This window comes from Myxine glutinosa, chromosome 14 (genome assembly GCF_964187855.1).
Source record: "Myxine glutinosa chromosome 14, kmMyxGlut1.1, whole genome shotgun sequence".
Lineage (NCBI taxonomy): Eukaryota > Metazoa > Chordata > Myxini > Myxiniformes > Myxinidae > Myxine > Myxine glutinosa.
Window position 1 is genome coordinate 28,452,583 of NC_136274.1, and position 20,930 is coordinate 28,473,512.

At 40.9% G+C, this 20,930-nt stretch overlaps 1 protein-coding gene across 1 annotated transcript in view; it reads right to left on the reverse strand.

Moving 5' to 3' along the window:
• LOC137439583 (IgGFc-binding protein-like) overlaps positions 1-20,930 on the reverse strand; it is a 74,988-nt gene that overhangs the window by 36,135 nt on the left and 17,923 nt on the right. The window contains exons 2-16 of the mRNA XM_068135476.2: positions 17,935-18,176; positions 15,823-15,990; positions 15,242-15,377; positions 14,871-15,012; positions 13,217-13,343; positions 10,936-11,103; positions 10,638-10,678; positions 8,575-8,657; positions 8,104-8,359; positions 7,050-7,285; positions 6,767-6,884; positions 2,396-2,567; positions 1,921-2,207; positions 1,353-1,558; positions 1,059-1,212 (exon numbers count right to left, since the gene is read on the reverse strand). Of these exons, the coding sequence (XP_067991577.2) occupies positions 1,059-1,212; positions 1,353-1,558; positions 1,921-2,207; positions 2,396-2,567; positions 6,767-6,884; positions 7,050-7,285; positions 8,104-8,359; positions 8,575-8,657; positions 10,638-10,678; positions 10,936-11,103; positions 13,217-13,343; positions 14,871-15,012; positions 15,242-15,377; positions 15,823-15,990; positions 17,935-18,176 (2,536 nt within the window). The remainder of the gene's footprint in view (positions 1-1,058; positions 1,213-1,352; positions 1,559-1,920; positions 2,208-2,395; positions 2,568-6,766; positions 6,885-7,049; positions 7,286-8,103; positions 8,360-8,574; positions 8,658-10,637; positions 10,679-10,935; positions 11,104-13,216; positions 13,344-14,870; positions 15,013-15,241; positions 15,378-15,822; positions 15,991-17,934; positions 18,177-20,930) is intronic.

Below are 20,930 nucleotides of genomic sequence, written 5' to 3' on the forward strand. Positions count from 1 at the left end.
TGTCTGTCTCATGTGACCTTTAATTGACATCAAACATAACAGTGAGTTGACAAATAATGTGGGCAAAGGCATATCCATTCACGTATTCGTCTCAAATCATGTGTTACTACTTGTGCAAGCTCCTCCATGAGTCTATGATAAAAAAAAAACATAGGGGCAATACCCCTGGCGCTCACCTGGTAGAATAAACAGTATACTGCACTGACTAAAGGTATTTTAAACCAATTTCAATGATTGCTAGAAGACAGGGCAGCATGTAGAATCATACTAACATTATCATAATAAAAAATACCTATTTTGGGGGCAACCCCCCTCCTCCTCAGACCTCAGACCTCCTCAGACCCCAATTTTTCCAATGCCTTGAACAAACATTGGTACATCACGGATGATGAAGGTTGTGGTGACGTTTCATCAAAATTGTGTGTGTAGGTTCTGAGAAAAAAAGCAAATACCTATTTTGGGGGGCAACCCCCCCGTATACCCTCATAGTGGCAGATTTTTTAAATGCCTTGAACAAACTTTGGTACATCACGGGTGGAGAAGATTGTGGTGAAGTTTCATCGAAATAGTATGTGTAGTTTCAGAGAAGAAAGTAAATATCTATTTTGGGGGGTCAAACCTGGACCCAATTTGACCCCCCGTAACCCCCAAAGGGCCAGATTTTTTTTAATGCCGTGAACAAACTTTGGTACATCATGGGTGATGAAGGTTGTGGTAAAGTTTTGTCAGAATTGTGTGTAGTTTCAGAGGAAAAGGCAAATTCCTATTTTGGGGAGGGGGGGGGGGGGGTCAAACCTGGATCCACTTTGACCCCCAGTAAACCCCCTTAGACCCCGATTTATTTAATGCCGTGAACAAACTTTAGTCACAACACAACAACTATAATTTGTGACAAATTTGGTCGCAATCCCATGAGCGGTTTCGGAGAAGAAGTTACAGGTGTTTACGAACGGACTGACGGACGGACGACGCGCCATCGCATAAACTCCTCTGAACTTCGTTCCAGGTGAGCTAATCAGGATAAAAACAGCTTGCAAGTGTAAGAACACGGTGCTTACATGTTCGTGGAACACAGTCGTAACCTCCTAGTTCTCTGGCTTCACATGAGAAGAGGTGGGAATTGAATTTTTTCTCTGTGCAATGCATTTTGGGAGTTTCACGTCGACATTCACATTTCTCCTCACATCCTTCCTTGAAGAATGTTTCACCCAACTAGGGAATGACAGTAAAGTGGATCAGAATCAGAAGTGGAGCTTTGAATGCAGGTGAAGGGAAGAGGGAACATATTGGGCAGGAAAACTTGCACAAATGGAAAGACTATTTCAGAAACAGAAAGACAATTATTGACCAACCTCGTAATATCTTCCATCTGCATCTTTGCAGCCACACTCCTGTTTAGGGACACATTTTACACCCTCCCAGACATGGTCAGATGCATCACACTCACACCCTTCAGCACATTCGTCCACGCAATTTGTGTTTGCTTTGTCATTGTAGCACGTAAGGGGACATGGTGATGTACACAGCTCGTAGTGTGATCCAGATGGGCATTCCAGAGCTGCGTGAGAACAAAAAGGTATTAGAAGACAAGTGGAGGAAGTTTTACCTGTGGCCCTCAACAATCATCATTTTATGAGGTGCCGATGGCTGTTTTGTCTCAGTGTTTAAGGGTTCCTCCTGTTTAACCGTCTTACAAAATCAGTGAGAAGCCGCCACCTATCTGTGAAAGTATAAGGTGCTGTGACAGTACAAGGTGAGCTTAAACTCGGTGCTGTGAGGAGAGCTCGACAGAATGTGCATGGTCAATGGCAACAATTTTCATTGTAACTTGCAGATAGCCAAACAAATATGTCGATGAACTTTAACAGCTTAATCAAATGTCCCACCAAAACGAACATTCCGGGTGAGATGAGAACTTACGACAAGAGATGTAGTTTCGCCAATTCGTGGTGACATTAACTCCAGCTTCTTGACAGTCGGTCATAAATGCCTCCACGGATTTGCAAAGATCTTCCTTGTTGAAACCCGAGAGGACGTAGTCAAAGACGCAATCGTCAAAATAGTTTTCCGGGTCAATGGGACCAATGCATTCTTTCAGAGGACCCGCCTTGTCTTTCATTACCCCACAGTTACGTGCACTTTTTGCTGTGGCCTCATCTGTTGGACTCATGGTAGGATTAACTTGTCCACTTGGATCAGCGCAGGAGCTGCGTCAGCACAATAAATGTCACATTTTGTGCATCAATACATACATCATCCTTCATTTGCCTTGCTCAATCATTGTTCATGTTCATTCACAATTGCCATAAACTCCGTATCATTTTCTGATGTATATTTTCTTTTCCTCCAAAATCCGTCTCGAACAATGATCAAAAGAAGGACATGCTTCCCATACCTGGTCCCTTCAACCTTCCAGCTCTTTCCAAAAGTGATGGCATCTGTCGCTTGCTGTCCGTTAGGCATGGCGAAGTCATCTGCCGCCACTCCATTAAACTGCCCACAAAGACCGCACATCTTCCCGGAGTACTCAAAATTACTCTCGAGTTCCACCTTGACGCGTGACCAACCTGAAGGGAGGCAGACAGACAAATCAATAAAAATAAAAATAAAAACACCTTTAGAGGCCATTTTTCCCCGCAAAGCGGGGGTTGGCCTTTTTCAGGGTTTTCAGGGTTGGCCTTTTTCAGGGACCGTGGTTGTTGTTGTTTTTCGGTCCCCTTTTTGAAGCAATGTTTTACGGCCGGATGCCCTTCCTGACGCCAACCCTTTTTGCCGCCTTTAACGACAAACAGGGAATTACCAGTGAACTGGTACTCAATTTGCCGACCTCGGAAGGAATGTTATCAGGCTGAGTCAACCCCCCTGGCGTTAATTCAGCGATCGACCGGGATTCGAACCCAGGATCCTAGGTTTATCCTAAGCCGGCACCCTAGCCACTAGCCCAACACCAGGGACAGACAAATCAATATTTATGGTAAATCTGATTTTGACAAAACCTTATCCAAACTAAATGGATAAAATGTTGGAATGATGGGACATGTTTGAAAAAGAAAAGGAGCTCGTGATAGACTCGCAGCAGGAAAATCGATAACAAAATGGCAGCAGCTTCCTGGGCTGGACTAATATAAGGCCTTGTTTTTACAGACAATAACAACGTTTCATTAAGTCAGGAGATTATGTCGTATATTTGTTTTTGTTTTTATTGATATAAGGCTTTTATGCATGTTTTGTATTTCATCGATCTATAATATTGCTTTGATAATTAAGGAAAAGATGAAAGCTGTCGATTATGCAAAGAAAGTGAAATGAGGGCAGATTAAAGGAGATGCACCATAAAGTGGAAGATCTCTTCCACTAGGGCTTCATGTTTCAAGCATGTGGTGCACCAACCATCTCATGTCATCCTGCACCTTATCCACGATCTTTATTACCCCCATTAACCCTTCCTTACCCAACACTCTTACATACAGATTGCTGTTTCCTCCCCTTTTCCTCTTTTCCTATTTGTTCATCCCCTTGCTTCATATTGTATCCAAGAGTTGCCTCGCTGCCCTCCTGTCAATCTGTACCCCCCTCAACTTGCTGTTCGATGAACCTCAATCTTGGAAAGAAAACTAATCAAATTTTAATTGTGAGGCAGGCAAAAAGACAATTTGAGGAAGATATCGAAAGGAATATTTGGCAAAACAGAAGCCTTTAGAAAACATACGTGAGAAATACAGGATTATAAGATGGTGTAGGACTAGTTATAAATGCTACAGGTCAATTGCATCATATAATATTTATCAGAAATGGCCCAGATTTCATTTCTTACTTTTTTCAAAACTAGCAAAAGTATCCCTGCATTTCCAGGCAACGCAGGGTCCCTCATCCCACCCCTTCTCCTGCCTCCTCTCACTCAACCCCCTTCCTCCGAATTCCCACCCCACCCCTTCCCCTCCCTTCTCCTCTCATCCCACTCCCTCCGGACTTCCACACCACCCCTTCCTCGCCCTCCTCCCACCCCTCCCTGTCCTTCCTCTGATCCCACCATGGCCCATCCTTCCGGACTCCCACCCCAAACCTTCCCTCTCTCTCCTCCAGACTCCCACCCCCCCCCATTCCCTCTTCCCAACACCCTCTCTCTGGACTCCTACTCCACCCCACCACCCTCCCTCCAGACTTCCACTGTTCCCCTCCCTCTTCCGACCGCTACCTTTCCCTCCCCCCACCCAACCACAGCCCCTCCTTCCAAACACCCACCCCAACCTTTCCCTTGCCCCTTCAGACCTCCACCCACCCGTTCCCTCCTCCCATGTCCTTCCTCCCACACCCTCCCTTCTTACTGATGGGAATACTAAGAAAGGCGGGCAGATGAGTTCACTCGAGCGTATGAGCTCTTCAGGATATTTCTCTGTTAACTCCTCTTGTTGGGATTTAAGGAGTTCCTCCACCTCTTCCTCTTGCATGTCCTCAAAGCCCTCTTCTCCAACATCACGTTCTCTTCCAGGCAACACTTGAATGTATATTGGACTCACTTTAAAGGATATAACGCACAGTAGACTCTGATACCGTAATGGCGGCCCACTGATGCCGCGCTTTCACTTCAAACCAAACGATCGAACAACTCGATCTTTTCGCCTAACGTCATCACATTTCTCTGTCTTTTGGCACAAATAACTTTGTCAATCGCTTTACATATTTTGCGCCATTAAAAACGGTGCGCAAGAGACAAGAAAAGGCTCATAATGGGAGCTATGTAATCGTACATGCATGGGACGGACGCAAACAATGACTCATCTCAGCTCGAAAACCACAATTGGTCAAAATGAAATTCTACGATAACAGAATCGTGACCAAATAGGTTGCCTGCGATTGGCCCAAACCCACGATATTAGAACCCGTGATATTGGAAGGTTTACTGTACAGCGATTTGTAGGTATGAAGATCAGACATTCGATGATGTGAGTGAGGAAAGTGAAAAAAATAAATTTTGAGCACCTAATCGTGCAGAAACCGTAGTGGCCTTTTCCAAGGCAAGGCATTTTTCAGCAGTCCGATACAAAGCTTAAGCCCCCTGTGAGGGATAGTGGGCTGATGAAGGATAAAACCTGTTTTGGTTTAATTTAATAAGCCAGTTAATTATCTTCAAAAGGGGTGTTTAAATTTACCCAAATGCTCAGATTTCATTCATGCACTCCATTAGAGTTCCCCTCGTATGCATGAAAAGTTTTGGGATGCTAGGTTTCATGGTTTTGCAGTTATGGAAGAGACACACACACTAACTTATTAACTGACTGACTGACTGACACACATTGTTATTATAGATACAGGAATCATTTCAAACCTACTTTTCATGGAGGAATAGATTGTTGGAGAGAAAAAGTAGTTTATATAATACAGTTGTCTATTTATTTCATATGCAAAGAAGGGGGGGGGGGGGGGAATGGGGGAGTGTGTTGAATGGTGACTAGTGTGTATAGGGAGAAAAGGCTGGGAGGGGGAGGGAATCAAACCTTCTGCCTACTTGTATATGTGATAGCTGGTCCCATGGAAAGCAAATAGGACGTTTGACAGTACATTACACACTGGAGGGTACTGAATGAAGTAGGGAGTGAAGTTGGATCAATATTCGCAGATGTATTTGAAATCTCAATGACAGGAGAGTTACAAGAGGACAGGAAGATTCATCAAAAAAGAGAGGAATATTGTGGGATTGTATTGATCTACTTAAGGTAAACTAGAGGTTCCAGGGAACCTGAACTCAACTGGTCTATATCAATATGGTTAGAATATGCATAATAGAACCACAAACTATATAGTTTATATGTGCTAAAAATATATGACAAAAATTGATTTTTCAATATGGCCGCCCTGCCACGCCCATTTTTGGGCGTGCAACGCCCAAATGCAATCCCAAACTAGTTTATGTCTTAAAGATGCTGCATAACAAGTTTCATCAAATCTAATCAATATTTGTGTCTTTTAGAGCGTAGACGTCGAATTGTTTACAGACGACAGACAGACAGACGGACGACGGACGACGGATACTGGGTGTCAACAAAAACTCAGCTGGACATAGTCCAGTTGAGTTAAAAACAAAAACAAATCACCAATACAAATTGTTGAGTCAATGAAAAGACAGAAAAAATGGAAAAATACAGATGGCTCCAAAATTTATGCAGATTCGATGTGTTTAAAACTTGTCTGTCAAACACACTCTTATTCTGTAATTAACCCCTTCTTTCATTCCTTCTCAAATGAATTGTCCTTCTTTCTTCAAATATGCTTTGTTATCCATTCCTCAGCTCCGAGCTTCTTCAAACCAGAAATAATGAACGAGATAAGTAAAAATAAATCATCCAAATTATCCATGTTTACAGAGTTCATCTGTACAATGAGACCTTGTAATGTGCATTGTCACCTTGCTTCTCCATCTGTACATCGCCGGCTTATAAGGGCAGCAGAATGTAAGGGGCACAAGATCTGAATGTGTATCCTTATTAGTGCCCCACCGGTTTCACTGGAGAGGTTTGCTCTCCGTCCGTCCATCCATCTGTCCCACCTGTGGTTTTCCAGACTTTCCCCCCCCCCACCCCCCCATACACTTTAACATATTCAACTGAAACTTTGTACTTGGCTTTATTATGATAAGTTGCAGAACACGTTTGTTTCAGGGCATTTTGTAAAATTTTCACAGTTGTGCCCTTTTTGGACTTAGAAAACATCACACCTATAGGAGACTTGTATTGCAAAGCGTTTCTCCCTCTTGTTGACGTACACTTACCATCATATGAGACAGAGAAGAGGGAAAGTGTCCGCAGGATAAGTAGCTTGGACGTCTGGTAAATCTCAAACCTCCCATCTGGGTGTTCGTAAGGAAGGCGAATGTTTGAGCCATTCAGCTAAAGAAAGTCCGGAAGTGTAGGAAATAATGTATTGTAAGAGCAACACATAATTGGTAAAATCAAAAAAAGGAATTGATAATAAATCACTAATAAAAGCAGCAATTACACCAAATTGTACATAGGAACTACGCCAAATGATAACTCAAGAATAACAACACCCACCTGTACACCGTAACCCTTCAGAAAAGAAACACGGATGTAGTCCACATCTATGTGCACGTCCCTTGTCCAAGAAATAGATTTCTTGCCTGTGCGGTGGTCGTTCTGAACCTGGACGCTCCAGTTGAGCGTGCTAGAAGCACATGGAGCAGCCAGAAGCAGCGGACAAGTTCCCATGTAGCTAAAGTGTTTCCCATCAAAGGTCGAGTAGTGTGGGTCACCAGAGCCAGTGCATGTTGCTGGAGAACAAAGGAGGTAATGTACTCGCTGTTACAATGAAACAAAGACAAAACAGAGTGATCCGCTACATTTGCAACTCTGCGGCACTGCAGATACACTACAAACAACAATGGGTGCTACCTTGTTTACAAAAGCTTGTCTGAAATCTTGCCTTGAACTGGTCGCAGGCTTTAGCCAAATGGACATCAATTTTTTTCATACAAAGACAGACAGAAGAAGAAGAAGAATAACCACCTCCAGAGGCCATTTTTTCCCCCCCGGTTGGCCTTGTTTGGGCACCGTGGTCCCCTTTTTGAAGCAATATTTTATGGCCGGATGCCCTTCCTGCCGCCAACCCTGTTAGTCACCCCCTTTTTGAAGCAATATTTTATGGCCGGATGCCCTTCCTGCCGCCAACCCTGTTAGTCACCTCTTGCGACACACAAGGAATTACCAGTAAACTGGTACTAAATTTGCCGACCTTGGAAGGATGACACGTTGAGTCAACCCCCCTGGTGTTAATTCAACAATCAACCGGGATTCGAACCCAGGATGCTAGGAATCCCAAGCCAGCACCCTAACCGCTAAGCCAATACCAGGCTACGCCAGGATGCTAGGATCCCAAGCCAGCACCCTAACCGCTAAGCCAATACCAGGCTACGAAGCCTGGTGACATTCATACAAATACAGAGAGAAGATAAAAAAAATTCCAGAACCTTGATTAGTCTTGTATTAAATATCCATTCTCATAATCACATGGTTCACAGGATAATTCAGGTGGAAATTCTCAAATTCTGTGTGATGCCCAAACCAAAAGGATGTTTGTGTGTCAACGTACCATGCAGGTGCTTCGGGACTAAAAATATCCACTTGGAGTAGGGCCAGGTGAGACTCAGGAAGCCCTCGGCTGTGCTTGCCACACCAGCATCAAGCGTCACGTAGTACGTCCTTCCAGAAAATTCCGATGGTGACGTGGTGATGGTCAGGCGCCCGTTCGAGTCTATTTGACCGGTACCTGCATCCACTGACAAAACCTCGGTCCCCATCTTGTAGTCGTGGAATCGAACGTATGCGCCAGCGTTAGCTCGTACCACCTGATGGACCACGCAGAGTAAGAACCAACAAATGATCACACGAAAAGCAAGTAAAATAGAGTGTAATAAACAACTTGCATAGCTTATTGATTTGTTAGGTTACAGGTAAATAGGCTGACTATGTGGTCTTGGAGTTGTAAGAGATGTAAATGAAGTCTCAGTAACTTTGTGTACTCGATCACTTTCAATATCCAACCGAGACACCAAAATCTTACCGGCAAACTGAAGGAAAACGTCCATGTAATGCTGCGAGAGAAATCCTTGGGGCTGAATTTAAACGCTGTCGCCACACACATGCCTAGAGAAACATACAAAAGAAAGAATTGGGGAACTTGGTAATAAAATCGTACTGGAATATCGTTATGGCACAGAGAAACAGGGCAAAAATCAGTCTTTTGATACAATATAGCATGTGTTGTTGGGAGATACAGGGCAAGCTCGATGGGCAGAATGGCCCTTTCATACACCTAACTTTGTTTGTCCGTATTAAAGTTGGGAAGTACATTTTTCAAAAGAACATTTAATTTCAAAACCAAACTTTCAGAGGACAATCACCTGAATGAATGAAACCAGGGGCATGGTTATCTACTCAAACCTTTTACTTAAGAGAACTAGCCGCAGTCTCCAAAGCCTTTGGCTGTAGCTCAATAGAAAACTGCTTTTCCCTATGGGCTGGGGCCACAGCATCACACCTGTCTGTCCTTGATTCTGTGGAATCTAAAGTTCAAATAGTATTGGAATTTTCCACAATGAGGCTGAAACACGAGGCTTGTTACTCTCACATTAGAGGCAGGTCAATGAGGCCTCTGGGTGCTATCATCTCTCCTCCATTCTTGCCTTCTCAGTCCTCTGAACCTCCCCAGAAACTCCAGCACGCGCTACTCCAGTAACCGCCTCATATAGGTCATTCACAATCACTCTTCCCATATTGGTTATAATATGGCGATGCACCACCTCATATCATTTTCCCTTTCCTAACCAAGATCAGCTCTGAGCTCACCATGTTTCAATGTTTTGCACCTGTTCCCCACTTGTTGTGTGCACCTGTTCCCCACTGGTGCATTGATTTTTAACCCTTTATCACCTCACTCTTCTATCAGCCTTGAGTTTGTATGCATGTGTGTATGATATATCATATACGTATATCTGTTTGATGATCGGCGGCTCTGTTTGATCAATGTCGACCAAAGAATCAAATCCCTGTCTGATGACAGAGTGGACGGGCTGATGCCTCCAGGACAGAGGTGGCGCTTTGGTCTACGCTAGGACTTCGGTCCATAGGAAATTGGAACAGTGCTTGTCACGTTGTCTGCCGTTGATTGTTATCTCCGCAGATCACAGCACACACCCTGGTTACCCTCGCCAGAGGAGAGGGTATTGCATTTGAGTCAGTTTATCTGTCTCTCAGTCTGTCTGTTTGTCAGTCTATCTGTTTATCTGCACAGAATAAGTATGCTGTTCCCTGCAACCGTTGTTGGAACTTTAAAACACCATACAAAGTGTTTTTTTCATTCCCCAAATTTATGCCTCCTCGCAAATCTATCTCAGAGTTATATGGACAGTTCCTTGGACTTCATGATAGAGTTTCTGCTCTGACGTGCACTGTCAACTGTGGGACCTCATACAGAAAGGTGAGTTTATTTCTCAATCATGTCCATTCAATTGAATTTGCCACAGGTGGACTCCAATCAAGTTGTACAGACATATTAAGGATGCTCAAAGGAAATTGGATGCACCTGACCTCAATTATGAGTGTCATAGCAAATGGGTTGAATACCTACTGACTCGAGACATTTCAGCTTTTCATTTTTAATTGATTTGTAACAATTTCTCAAAAAAAAAATTCCACTTTCACATTATAGGGTATTATGTGTAGATCAGTGATTTTTTAAAATATCAATTAAATCAATTTTAAATCCAGGCTGCAACACAACAAAATATGAAAAGGTCAAGGGGTGTGTATACTTTCTGAAGGCACTGTATATGAATTGCAGTGCGACTCCAAACTGTGAGTGGTGAAAGCACCCCGGAACTAAGTCCGATACAGCCCTTGCTGCACGGTACCAGGAGTGATAAGTGCCACCTTCCACGTGGAACATTATATCGCACTTCACCAAGCACAAACCGGAGACATCATTGGATGTGGTCGGGAACAATGATGATAAATATTGCCGTTCTCCAACGTGTGTGTGTGTGTGTGTGTGTGTGTGTGTGTGTGTGTGTGTGTGTGTGTGTGTGTGTGTGTGTGTATCCATAGCAATTCAAATGTGCCACTCACTATTGATTGTGAGAATGATGCAACGCAGCTCAGTTTCTTGTCTGCATAGACACACAATGAACATGATATAGCTTCATATACACGTGACATCGAATGCCAGAGATGTATTTATAACGACAAATAGGTGAAGACAATGAGGAACAACAAAAATGAATGTCTGAAAAGTGAGCAGCAAAAAGTGAGAAACAAAAACATGAAAAGGAAAAAATTAAAATGGAACTCCGAAAGGCCTAAAACAAAGAAATTAAGAAATATAATGACTCAAAGACAATGGTAGAGAGGATTATGAGTAACTAACCCCGAGGATTCTGTAGCAAAGAAGCAGATCTGCTTTTGCCCGGAGGACTCTGCTTGTGGAGTCACAGTCAGGCCGGTGTGGAATAAGCGGAGAGAGGACGTATTTGTCGTGATATTTTGCTGTGTTGTGGGTTCAGAGACAATTGTGCTGAGCGAAACGATACTTTCACTGGGGGAGAAACATAAATGGGACATTGGTTAGGGGTATAAAGTGGAGGAGGGAGAGTTGGGGAATGGGGTGGAGGGGGACAAGGAGACCACGGAGTTGGAGGAGGAGGACAGGTGTGCAGGTCCGAGGAGGAAGCACACAGGTGTGCAGGTCCAAACAACTTGAATTTGTCAAAGTGCAATCAACTTTGGGTTTTTAAAAATCATGCAAATGAGCAACTCCTAGCAGTTACACAAGGCTTCATCTATTTATTATGTACACACATACTCTGGAATCCCCACTCCCAGTACATATGTAACAAATACATGACCTCTCAACTATATTTGATTTGTTAAGAAACCTCAGTTTACCGATTCTGTGAAGAGCTACATTGGCATAAAGATTTTTTAAAATCATTTATTTATGGGGTACTTTCAACTTCAATTTGAGAATGACAAGCAAGTTGTGTGTGCCCGCACGGACTCTGAATGGGTTAGGCTGGAGAGGCAAAAATGCAAATGGGGTCTTCTGTCATTTATTGCCACCTCAAATGCAATGTAAATGCTCTAATGGTGGCGTGTTGCTCCATTTGAAACTGTTTGTTCGAAATACAGTGCCCTCTATAAGTATTGGAACAGTAAAGTCAAATTTGTTATTATTGCAATATACTCAATAAATTTCGATTTGAGATCAAAAGATGAATGTGCGGTAAGAGTACAGAAGGCCAGCTTTTATATCTTGGTATTTCTATGCATACGCTGTATGTTGTATCATTCTAGAACAATAGCACTTTGTATGTTCAGTTCTCCAATTAAGCTAAGCATAAGTATTGGAACAGATTAACTTAAAGTAAATTAAAGTTGTATAATAGCTAGTATTTGGTTGTGTATCCCATAACTGCATTGAGCCTGTGACCCATTGACATCACCAAACTCTTGGTTTCTTCCTTTGAAATACTTTACTTTACTGCAGACATTTTCAGTTGTTGTTTGTTTTGGGGGTTTCTGACTTAAGCCTCCTCTTCAGCAAGTGAAATGCTTGCTCCATTGGATTTAAATCAGGAAATTGACTTGGCCTGTCGAAAACCTTCCTTCCCCTCCCTCCCCCCCCCCCCCCCCGATTAACTCGAATACCTTGGTTGCGTTGGCCGTGTGCGTTTGGGTCATTGTCTTGCCGCATGGTGAAGCGCCGCCCAATGAGTTTGGAGGCATTTCTTGTGCAGAGGCAGACAAAACGTTTCTGTACACTTCCGAATTAATACTGCTGCCATCATTAGTTACATCATCAATAAAGATGAGTGACCAGTTCCAGAGGCAGCCATGCAAACCCAAGCCATGACAGTACCTCCACTATGCTTCACAGATGAGTTAGTACATTTCAGATAATTTGCAGGTCCAAATGCACATATCTACACTCACAGACAAGCTACCCCCTACAAACCATATATCACTGGAAAGCTGACAATCTGGAGAATACAAAAATTGAAGAATTGAGACAATACACCTTCAAATAAGGAAATTACATTTATTTTCCTCAACTCAATTGAAAATTTACATTTTTGCATTTTGTCAGCAAAATTGTAACCCCATACAACGAACTCAGGCAATCTACTTTTTTCCCTCAGTTTTACATATTATAGGGATGCGCTAATATTTAAATGATGGCTTTTCTTCAAATCAGTTTATTTCAGCTGCACACTGATTATTTTTTGTAGAAACAGAAAAAGGTGACATTTTACTTCATACATTTTTTAAAGTAGGGGTATCTATCTCTAAAAGCCATCATTCATTCACTCAACACCTCAAACCTGACATCTGACCAAATTTGAAGAAATTCTGATGATTCGTTTTTGAGTTATAACAAGTTTATGAATATTCATGAGAGCACAGATGTTTCTGAAAGAACATACATCATCGAGTATTTTGACATGAAAAAATAAAAAATAAATATTTTACTCAAATTTTACCCCAATCGACCCCTTAATAAGGTGTGAATGGAGGTATTTTGTGGTTACACTCGGTTATATTACATTTTACATCAAACCATAACTTCCTGGAGCTTTCCATGTTGATGACAAGTATGTGTTATAACTTATAACTTCATCTGTGTGGATTAGTCTTTATCTTGTCTGTACCTTGATGAACTGGACTCTATGTCGATGTCGAAGCTGAAGGATTGTCCGCTGTTGATGCTGAATTTCTTGTTGTTGGTTGGTGTACGCCCGACAAACATGGGAGATTCACATTTGGCCTTCTTTTCGACTGTAGGAAGGGGTCACAATTAATGAGAAGCATTGGAAGAGGCAAATCGAGCATATCTGGCAATGAATGTATGATCGGAGTGTGCATAAAATCTGAGTCATTTGGGCCAAATTTTACCATTGGAGGTCATGGGGGTTTCCCACAAGTCTTGAGATTATAGCTCATGGAGGATTGAGTGACAAACCATAAACAGAAGAGAAGTTACAGAGAAAACTGCACAGGTGAATTATGTCAAGGTAATACAAATAAACCAATGGAAGAATTTGTGCCTTTTTTTGAAAACCCGACATACCCAATATTTGAACTGGTGAAAGATATTCGAAGAGATTGAATACTCATCTATCTATAATTCCAGTAATCTCTGTGTGTGTGTCTGTATGCGACCGCTGTTTCTCGACAACTACCGGTCCGATATACTTGAAACTTGCCAGGTATATTGCTGGGGACCCGAGGATGTGCCTTTTCAAGGTTTTAAATTAATCGGACAAGTAGTTACCGAGCTATGGCGATTTCTTTACCAAACTCCGCAAGCCGTTCGCTTTGGACCAAACCATTGCATGTAAATAGAGGGGGGGGGGATTGTCACCGTACTCGCAAGCCGTTCGCTTTGGCTTTGCGAATGGACCAAACCATTTCATGTAAATAGAGGGGGGGGATATAATTTTAGATATATATATAGTACGGGCATGCCCTAGTTGATGCAATCCTTGGTTAGGAAGGTACACGTGACATGGACAATGAAAATGGCCTTTTATAAGTCTGTGGGAATAAGAATTAATCTGTGGGAATAATTAATCATTGGAATCTCCCGCGATGAAGCTGATTGTGAGGGCCTTTCACTCACTCACCGCAGGCAGGTTGCTGGTCTTTCTGTCTTCTACCGACTCCTCTCCGGCCTTGCTCCCCCAGCTCTCTCTGGGCTCTGTCCCCCAAATATTCCTAAAGGTCACACAAGATCTACCAGCAACCCTCTTATGGTTAAACTGCCAAAATCAAGGCTCTCTATTCACCTTCACTCCTTCATTCCTCTTTTCTCCCACCTCTGGAACAAACTCCCTCACTCTCTTCAATCCTACTCCTCCCTCCAGGTCTTTAAAACAGCTGTTCACCACCATCTCTTATCTTCCCCCATCCGCAACCTAGATCTTTTCTACCGCCGTTAATTCACCCCAGATCCACTTTTTGAAATACCGACTTCTTTCCTGGAAGTCCTAGCAGTGTCCATGTATTTTTTTTACCTCTCCCACCACCACCCCCCTTCCCATGCCCCCCCAAGCCCTCTCATTCCCACAAATCTCCCGATGTCCCTGCTATCAAATGTTGTACTTGTGTGCTTCCCTCTCTTTCCCCATCTTGTCTCCCGCTCCCTTTATGTTATGTTTTATGTGTCAGTTTGTCTTTTTGTGATAAATGTTAGCTCTAACACGAGCCTCGATCTTGTATACAAAAAAACAACAACAAAAAAACACCAAGTCAATGCATCAGGGAAGGACAAAGTGGTAAGATTGGAATGAAAACCAAACTCACATTCAATGATAACCTGCAACGGTATGGAGGAGAAAGGTCCAGTCATTTGACCATTTACTGTGGCAAAGTCCTCCAGGGTGAGGGCGAGCACAAAAAGGTCTTTCATTTTAGGAGGAGGGTTGAAGTGCAAGATACATTTTGTCTGTGGAGGGATGTAAGTAAGAGAGGTATGAACAGGTGAGGAGGAATAGGTGTTGTTTTTTTCTGACAGGTGCAGGTTTTCCCATTAAATCTGACATTCCAAAGTCAACATCTTCCAAAACACTAAAATGAACATTCAAATTACAAGTCAAAATTGTTTTTTTTGTATATCTAAATGAAAGTTCCATGTTTTTCAATCACAGAAGTCGCGAAAGTTAACTCGGACTCACCTCGTCCAGAGTACCATAAGGGACAATTCCACAAACTTCATTGCACTCCTGTCCAACAGCCAACCGACAATGAACGTCGTCCCCATCAGCGTCCGAAACCGCCAATGGGATGGAAGTTTTACATCCAGACTTCACTCTGTGGAACCAATCAATGTAACTTCCTGCTCCGCAAGCATCATTTCGAAGTAGCGAGCATGTGCGCTGACTGTACAATTGCTTTTTGTAAAACCAATCATCAAGTGCAGTATAATTTCCAGTCGTTAAATCAATCATTGATGTTTGCTCCAGTTCCTAAAAACTTATTACACTCCTGCTTGTGGAAGTCCAAAATATTTCCAAAATTAAAACTGCAACTCCTCATTCCAATTGCTTTTCCCCATCCCCATTTTAGTCATGTGCCTCCTTAATGCAATGGACTCTCTATTCGACGTCGCACAAAGACCTTGTCTCCAAACTTTCCATTCCCCCTTCACCAAATGACCTCCTCTACTCACTCTCCACTCTCATTCACAAAACAATCTTCTACACCGACTCTCCACCCACTTAAAAAAAACACCCACAGACATATTTTCCTTTCTCACTTGATGAGCGGTTTTGAGCTGGTGACTGGAGATGAATTTGGCTTCCCGGTGTCCTGTCGGGTGCCGATGTCGATGGTGGTTCTCAATGTCCAATCATACTTTTTGCTGCGTTTGGAATTGTAATTTTTCTTCATCACGTATGAATTGATGTAACAGCAGTCGTCATACCTGTACGAGATTACAGAAACAGGAATTTTAGAGGTAATCAACACTCATAATTATCCCCAAAATAATACGATCCCAACCCGATACCCGAATGAATCCCGAATTTTGGCCAAATACAAAGTTTGTGTTTTTATATCCCCGTTCAGTGAGCATAAAGTGGCCCACATGTTGTTACATCACCCATATATTGAGGTCATGTCTATCTTTTGTTCTTCACAACAGCCTGGATTCATTCGCTCACTCTACAGACTCCTCCGCCCCTTGAGTTCGTACGCAGATGATCCCATCTACTGCACCTTTACCCATTGGCCAAAGGCACAGACTTGTCTTGGGGAAATTGAACATGTCTGCTTTTACTGTGTATAACATAATGGTAGGCTACATGACATGATGTGGGATTGCATAGAATGGCCATCCTTGTCCCACATGACAAAACAGATTTTTCACACAAATTGGGTGAAAGTTAAACAATAAATGTCCACCATTACAATAAGATATTGGGTCCTGACAAAATTATCAGCAAATATCATGATTTAACTATAACGGCACTCAGTAGAGAGCATAGCTCCGCCTGGTGAACAGTTTATGTTTTGTATCCCACTGATAGGCCGGATCTGGATTCGGACCTGAACCAAAGTCTAATCGGCTTGTTCTTGTCACCAAAGCAACTCGTCCACCAAGTTTATTCATAACTCGTCCATAACCTTTTAAAATATCATGTTATATATCGCTTTTCACCCGATCTCTCAATGGTGAAGAATCACTTAAAAATTAAATAATTCTTGTAGCCGAATCCATATTCAGATCTTCACCAAAATCGAATCTATTTGTCCTTGTCACACACACAACCTGTCCACCAAGTTTCGTCCAAATCCGTCCACAGCTTTTTGAGATATCCTGCTATGTATCGTTTTTGGCCCTATCACTGAATTGTGAAGAAAAACCACCGTTTAGAGGCCATTTTTCCCCGCAAAGCAGGGGTTGGCCTTTTTCGGGAACCGTGGTTGTTGTTGTTTTTTGGTCCCCTTTTTGAAGCAATGTTTTACGGCCGGATGCCCTTCCTGACGCCAACCCTTTTTGCCGCCTTTAACGACAAACAGGGAATTACCAGTGAACTGGTACTCAATTTGTCGACCTCGGAAGGATGACAGGCTGAGTCAACCCCCCTGGCGTTAATTCAGCGATCCTATCATCAGCGGGATCAGCGGGATCGAACGGGATTCGAACCCAGGATCCTAGGATCCTAAGCCGGCACCCTAGCCGCTAACCCAACACCAGGGTATAATTGTGAAGAATCAGTTAAAAAATTGTACTGGCCGGATCCGGATGCGGATCTTCACCAAAATCGAATCCATTAGTCCTTGTCACGCGCGCAACCTGTCCACCAAATTTCGTCCAAATCCATCCATAACTTTTTGAGATATCCTGCGAAGTATCGGTTTTGGCACTATCACTCAATGGTGAAGAATCAGTTAAAAAATTGTACTAGCTGGATCCGGATGCGGATCTTCACCAAAATCGAATCCATTACTCCTTGTCACACGCACAACCTGTTCACCAAATTTCGTCCAAATCCGTCCATAACTTTTTGAGATATCCTGCTAAGTATCGGTTTTGACCCTATCTCCCAATGGTGAAGAATCACTTAAAAACTTCTAGTAGCCGGATCCGAATCCGGACCTTCACCAAAATCTAATAATTTCGTCCTTGTCACATACGCTACATCTCTGCAAAATTTCGTCCGAATACGTCTACAACTTTTTGGGATATTTTGTTCACAAACGGACAAACAGACAGACAGGGGTGAAAACATAACCTCCATCCACCTTTGGTGGCGAACGTAACTATTGAACAAATACAAAACTACCCATTAATTCAATCATGAAACAAGAATACATTGTCAGGGAAGTACAATGTTAGAGATAGGTAATACTTTCAAATACGTACTCAACAACGCTGGTTCCAACGCTGTGAATGTGCATTTCAAAGCTGGCAGTCCCAACCATCCATTTACTGCGCTTGTTGTAACCGATACATCGGTAATTCAGGGCCACTTGTGAATTGCAACCTTGTATACAATTCCATGATCCGGGACCTTTCACAAGTTTCTGAGACGTCACAGTCTTGTCCTTACAAGATCCACCGTGGGATGAGTCTCTGCGCCAACCGACCAAGTAGTCAAAACGCACCTGCATGAGAACACAAAGGGTAGTCAATGTGACGTCATTGCAAAGTTAGCAAACTGAACGGACTAACTGGCTTTGTTCTGGAGTAAATGCTTAATGGGAAAATTTATTATGCTTAATGGGAAATTTAATTGGGAAATGGAGATTAAATGGAAATGGAAATTTAATTGGGAAATGTGAAATTTAATTGGGAAATGGAAATGAAATGGAAAATTTAATTTGGAAATGGGAAATTTAATTGGGAAATGGAAATGAAGTGGAAATGGAAAAATTTAATTGGGAAATGGGAAATTTAATTGGGAAATGGAAATGGAAAATTTAATTGGGAAATGGAAATGAAGTGGAAATGGAAAAATTTAATTGGGAAATGGGAAATTTAATTGGGAAATGGAAATGGAAAATTTAATTGGGAAATGGAAATGAATGGAAATGAAATGAAATGGAAATGGGAAATTTAATTGGGAAATGGGAAATTTAATTGGTAAATGGGAAATTTAATTGGGAAATGGAAATAAATGGAAATGGAAAAATTTAATTGGGAAATGGGAAATTTAATTGGGAAATGGAAATGGAAAATTTAATTGGGAAATGGAAATGAATGGAAATGAAATGAAATGGAAATGGGAAATTTAATTGGGAAATGGGAAATTTAATTGGTAAATGGGAAATTTAATTGGGAAATGGAAATGAATGGAAATGAAATTAAATGGAAATGGGAAATTTAATTGGGAAATGGGAAATTTAATTGGGAAATGGGAAATTTAATTGGGAAATGAAAATGGAAAATTTAATTGGGAAATGGGAAATTTAATTGGGAAATGGAAATGAATGGAAATGGGAAATTTAATTGGGAAATGGGAAATTTAATTGGGAAATGGGAAATTTAATTGGGAAATGGAAATAAATGGAAATGAAATGAAATGGAATATTTAATTGGGAAATGGGAAATTTAATTGGGAAATGGAAATGAATGGAAATGAAATTAAATGGAAATGGGAAATTTAATTGGGAAATGGGAAATTTAATTGGGAAATGGGAAATTTAATTGGGAAATGGAAATGAAATGGAAATGGAAAATTTAATTGGGAAATGGGAAATTTAATTGGGAAATGGAAATGAATGGAAATGGGAAATTTAATTGGGAAATGGAAATGAATGGAAATGGAAAATTTAATTGGGAAATGGAAATGAAGTGGAAATGGAAAAATTTAATTGGGAAATGGGAAATTTAATTGGGAAATGGAAATGGAAAATTTAATTGGGAAATGGAAATGAATGGAAATGAAATGAAATGGAAATGGGAAATTTAATTGGGAAATGGGAAATTTAATTGGTAAATGGGAAATTTAATTGGGAAATGGAAATAAATGGAAATGGAAAAATTTAATTGGGAAATGGGAAATTTAATTGGGAAATGGAAATGGAAAATTTAATTGGGAAATGGAAATGAATGGAAATGAAATGAAATGGAAATGGGAAATTTAATTGGGAAATGGGAAATTTAATTGGTAAATGGGAAATTTAATTGGGAAATGGAAATGAATGGAAATGAAATTAAATGGAAATGGGAAATTTAATTGGGAAATGGGAAATTTAATTGGGAAATGGGAAATTTAATTGGGAAATGGAAATGGAAAATTTAATTGGGAAATGGGAAATTTAATTGGGAAATGGAAATGAATGGAAATGGGAAATTTAATTGGGAAATGGGAAATTTAATTGGGAAATGGGAAATTTAATTGGGAAATGGAAATAAATGGAAATGAAATGAAATGGAATATTTAATTGGGAAATGGGAAATTTAATTGGGAAATGGAAATGAATGGAAATGAAATTAAATGGAAATGGGAAATTTAATTGGGAAATGGGAAATTTAATTGGGAAATGGAAATGAAATGGAAATGGAAAATTTAATTGGGAAATGGGAAATTTAATTGGGAAATGGAAATGAATGGAAATGGGAAATTTAATTGGGAAATGGGAAATTTAATTGGGAAATGGGAAATTTAATTGGGAAATGGAAATAAATGGAAATGAAATGAAATGGAATATTTAATTGGGAAATGGGAAATTTAATTGGGAAATGGAAATGAATGGAAATGAAATTAAATGGAAATGGGAAATTTAATTGGGAAATGGGAAATTTAATTGGGAAATGGGAAATTTAATTGGGAAATGGAAATGAAATGGAAATGGAAAATTTTATTGGGAAATGGGAAATTTAATTGGGAAATGGAAATGAATGGAAATGGGAAATTTAATTGGGAAATGGGAAATTTAATTGGGAAATGGGAAATTTAATTGGGAAATGGAAATAAATGGAAATGAAATGAAATGGAAATGGAATATTTAATTGGGAAATGGGAAATTTAATTGGGAAATGGAAATGAAATTAAATGGAAATGGGAAATTTAATTGGGAAATGGGAAATTTAATTGGGAAATGGGAAATTTAATTGGGAAATGGGAAATTTAATTGGGAAATGGGAAATTTAATTGGGAAATGGGAAATTTAATTGGGAAACGGAAATGAATGGAAATGAAATTAAATGGAAATGGGAAATTTAATTGGGAAATGGGAAATTTAATTGGGAAATGGGAAATTTAATTGGGAAATGGAAATGAAATGGAAATGGAAAATTTAATTGGGAAATGGGAAATTTAATTGGGAAATGGAAATGAATGGAAATGGGAAATTTAATTGGGAAATGGGAAATTTAATTGGGAAATGGGAAATTTAATTGGGAAATGGAAATAA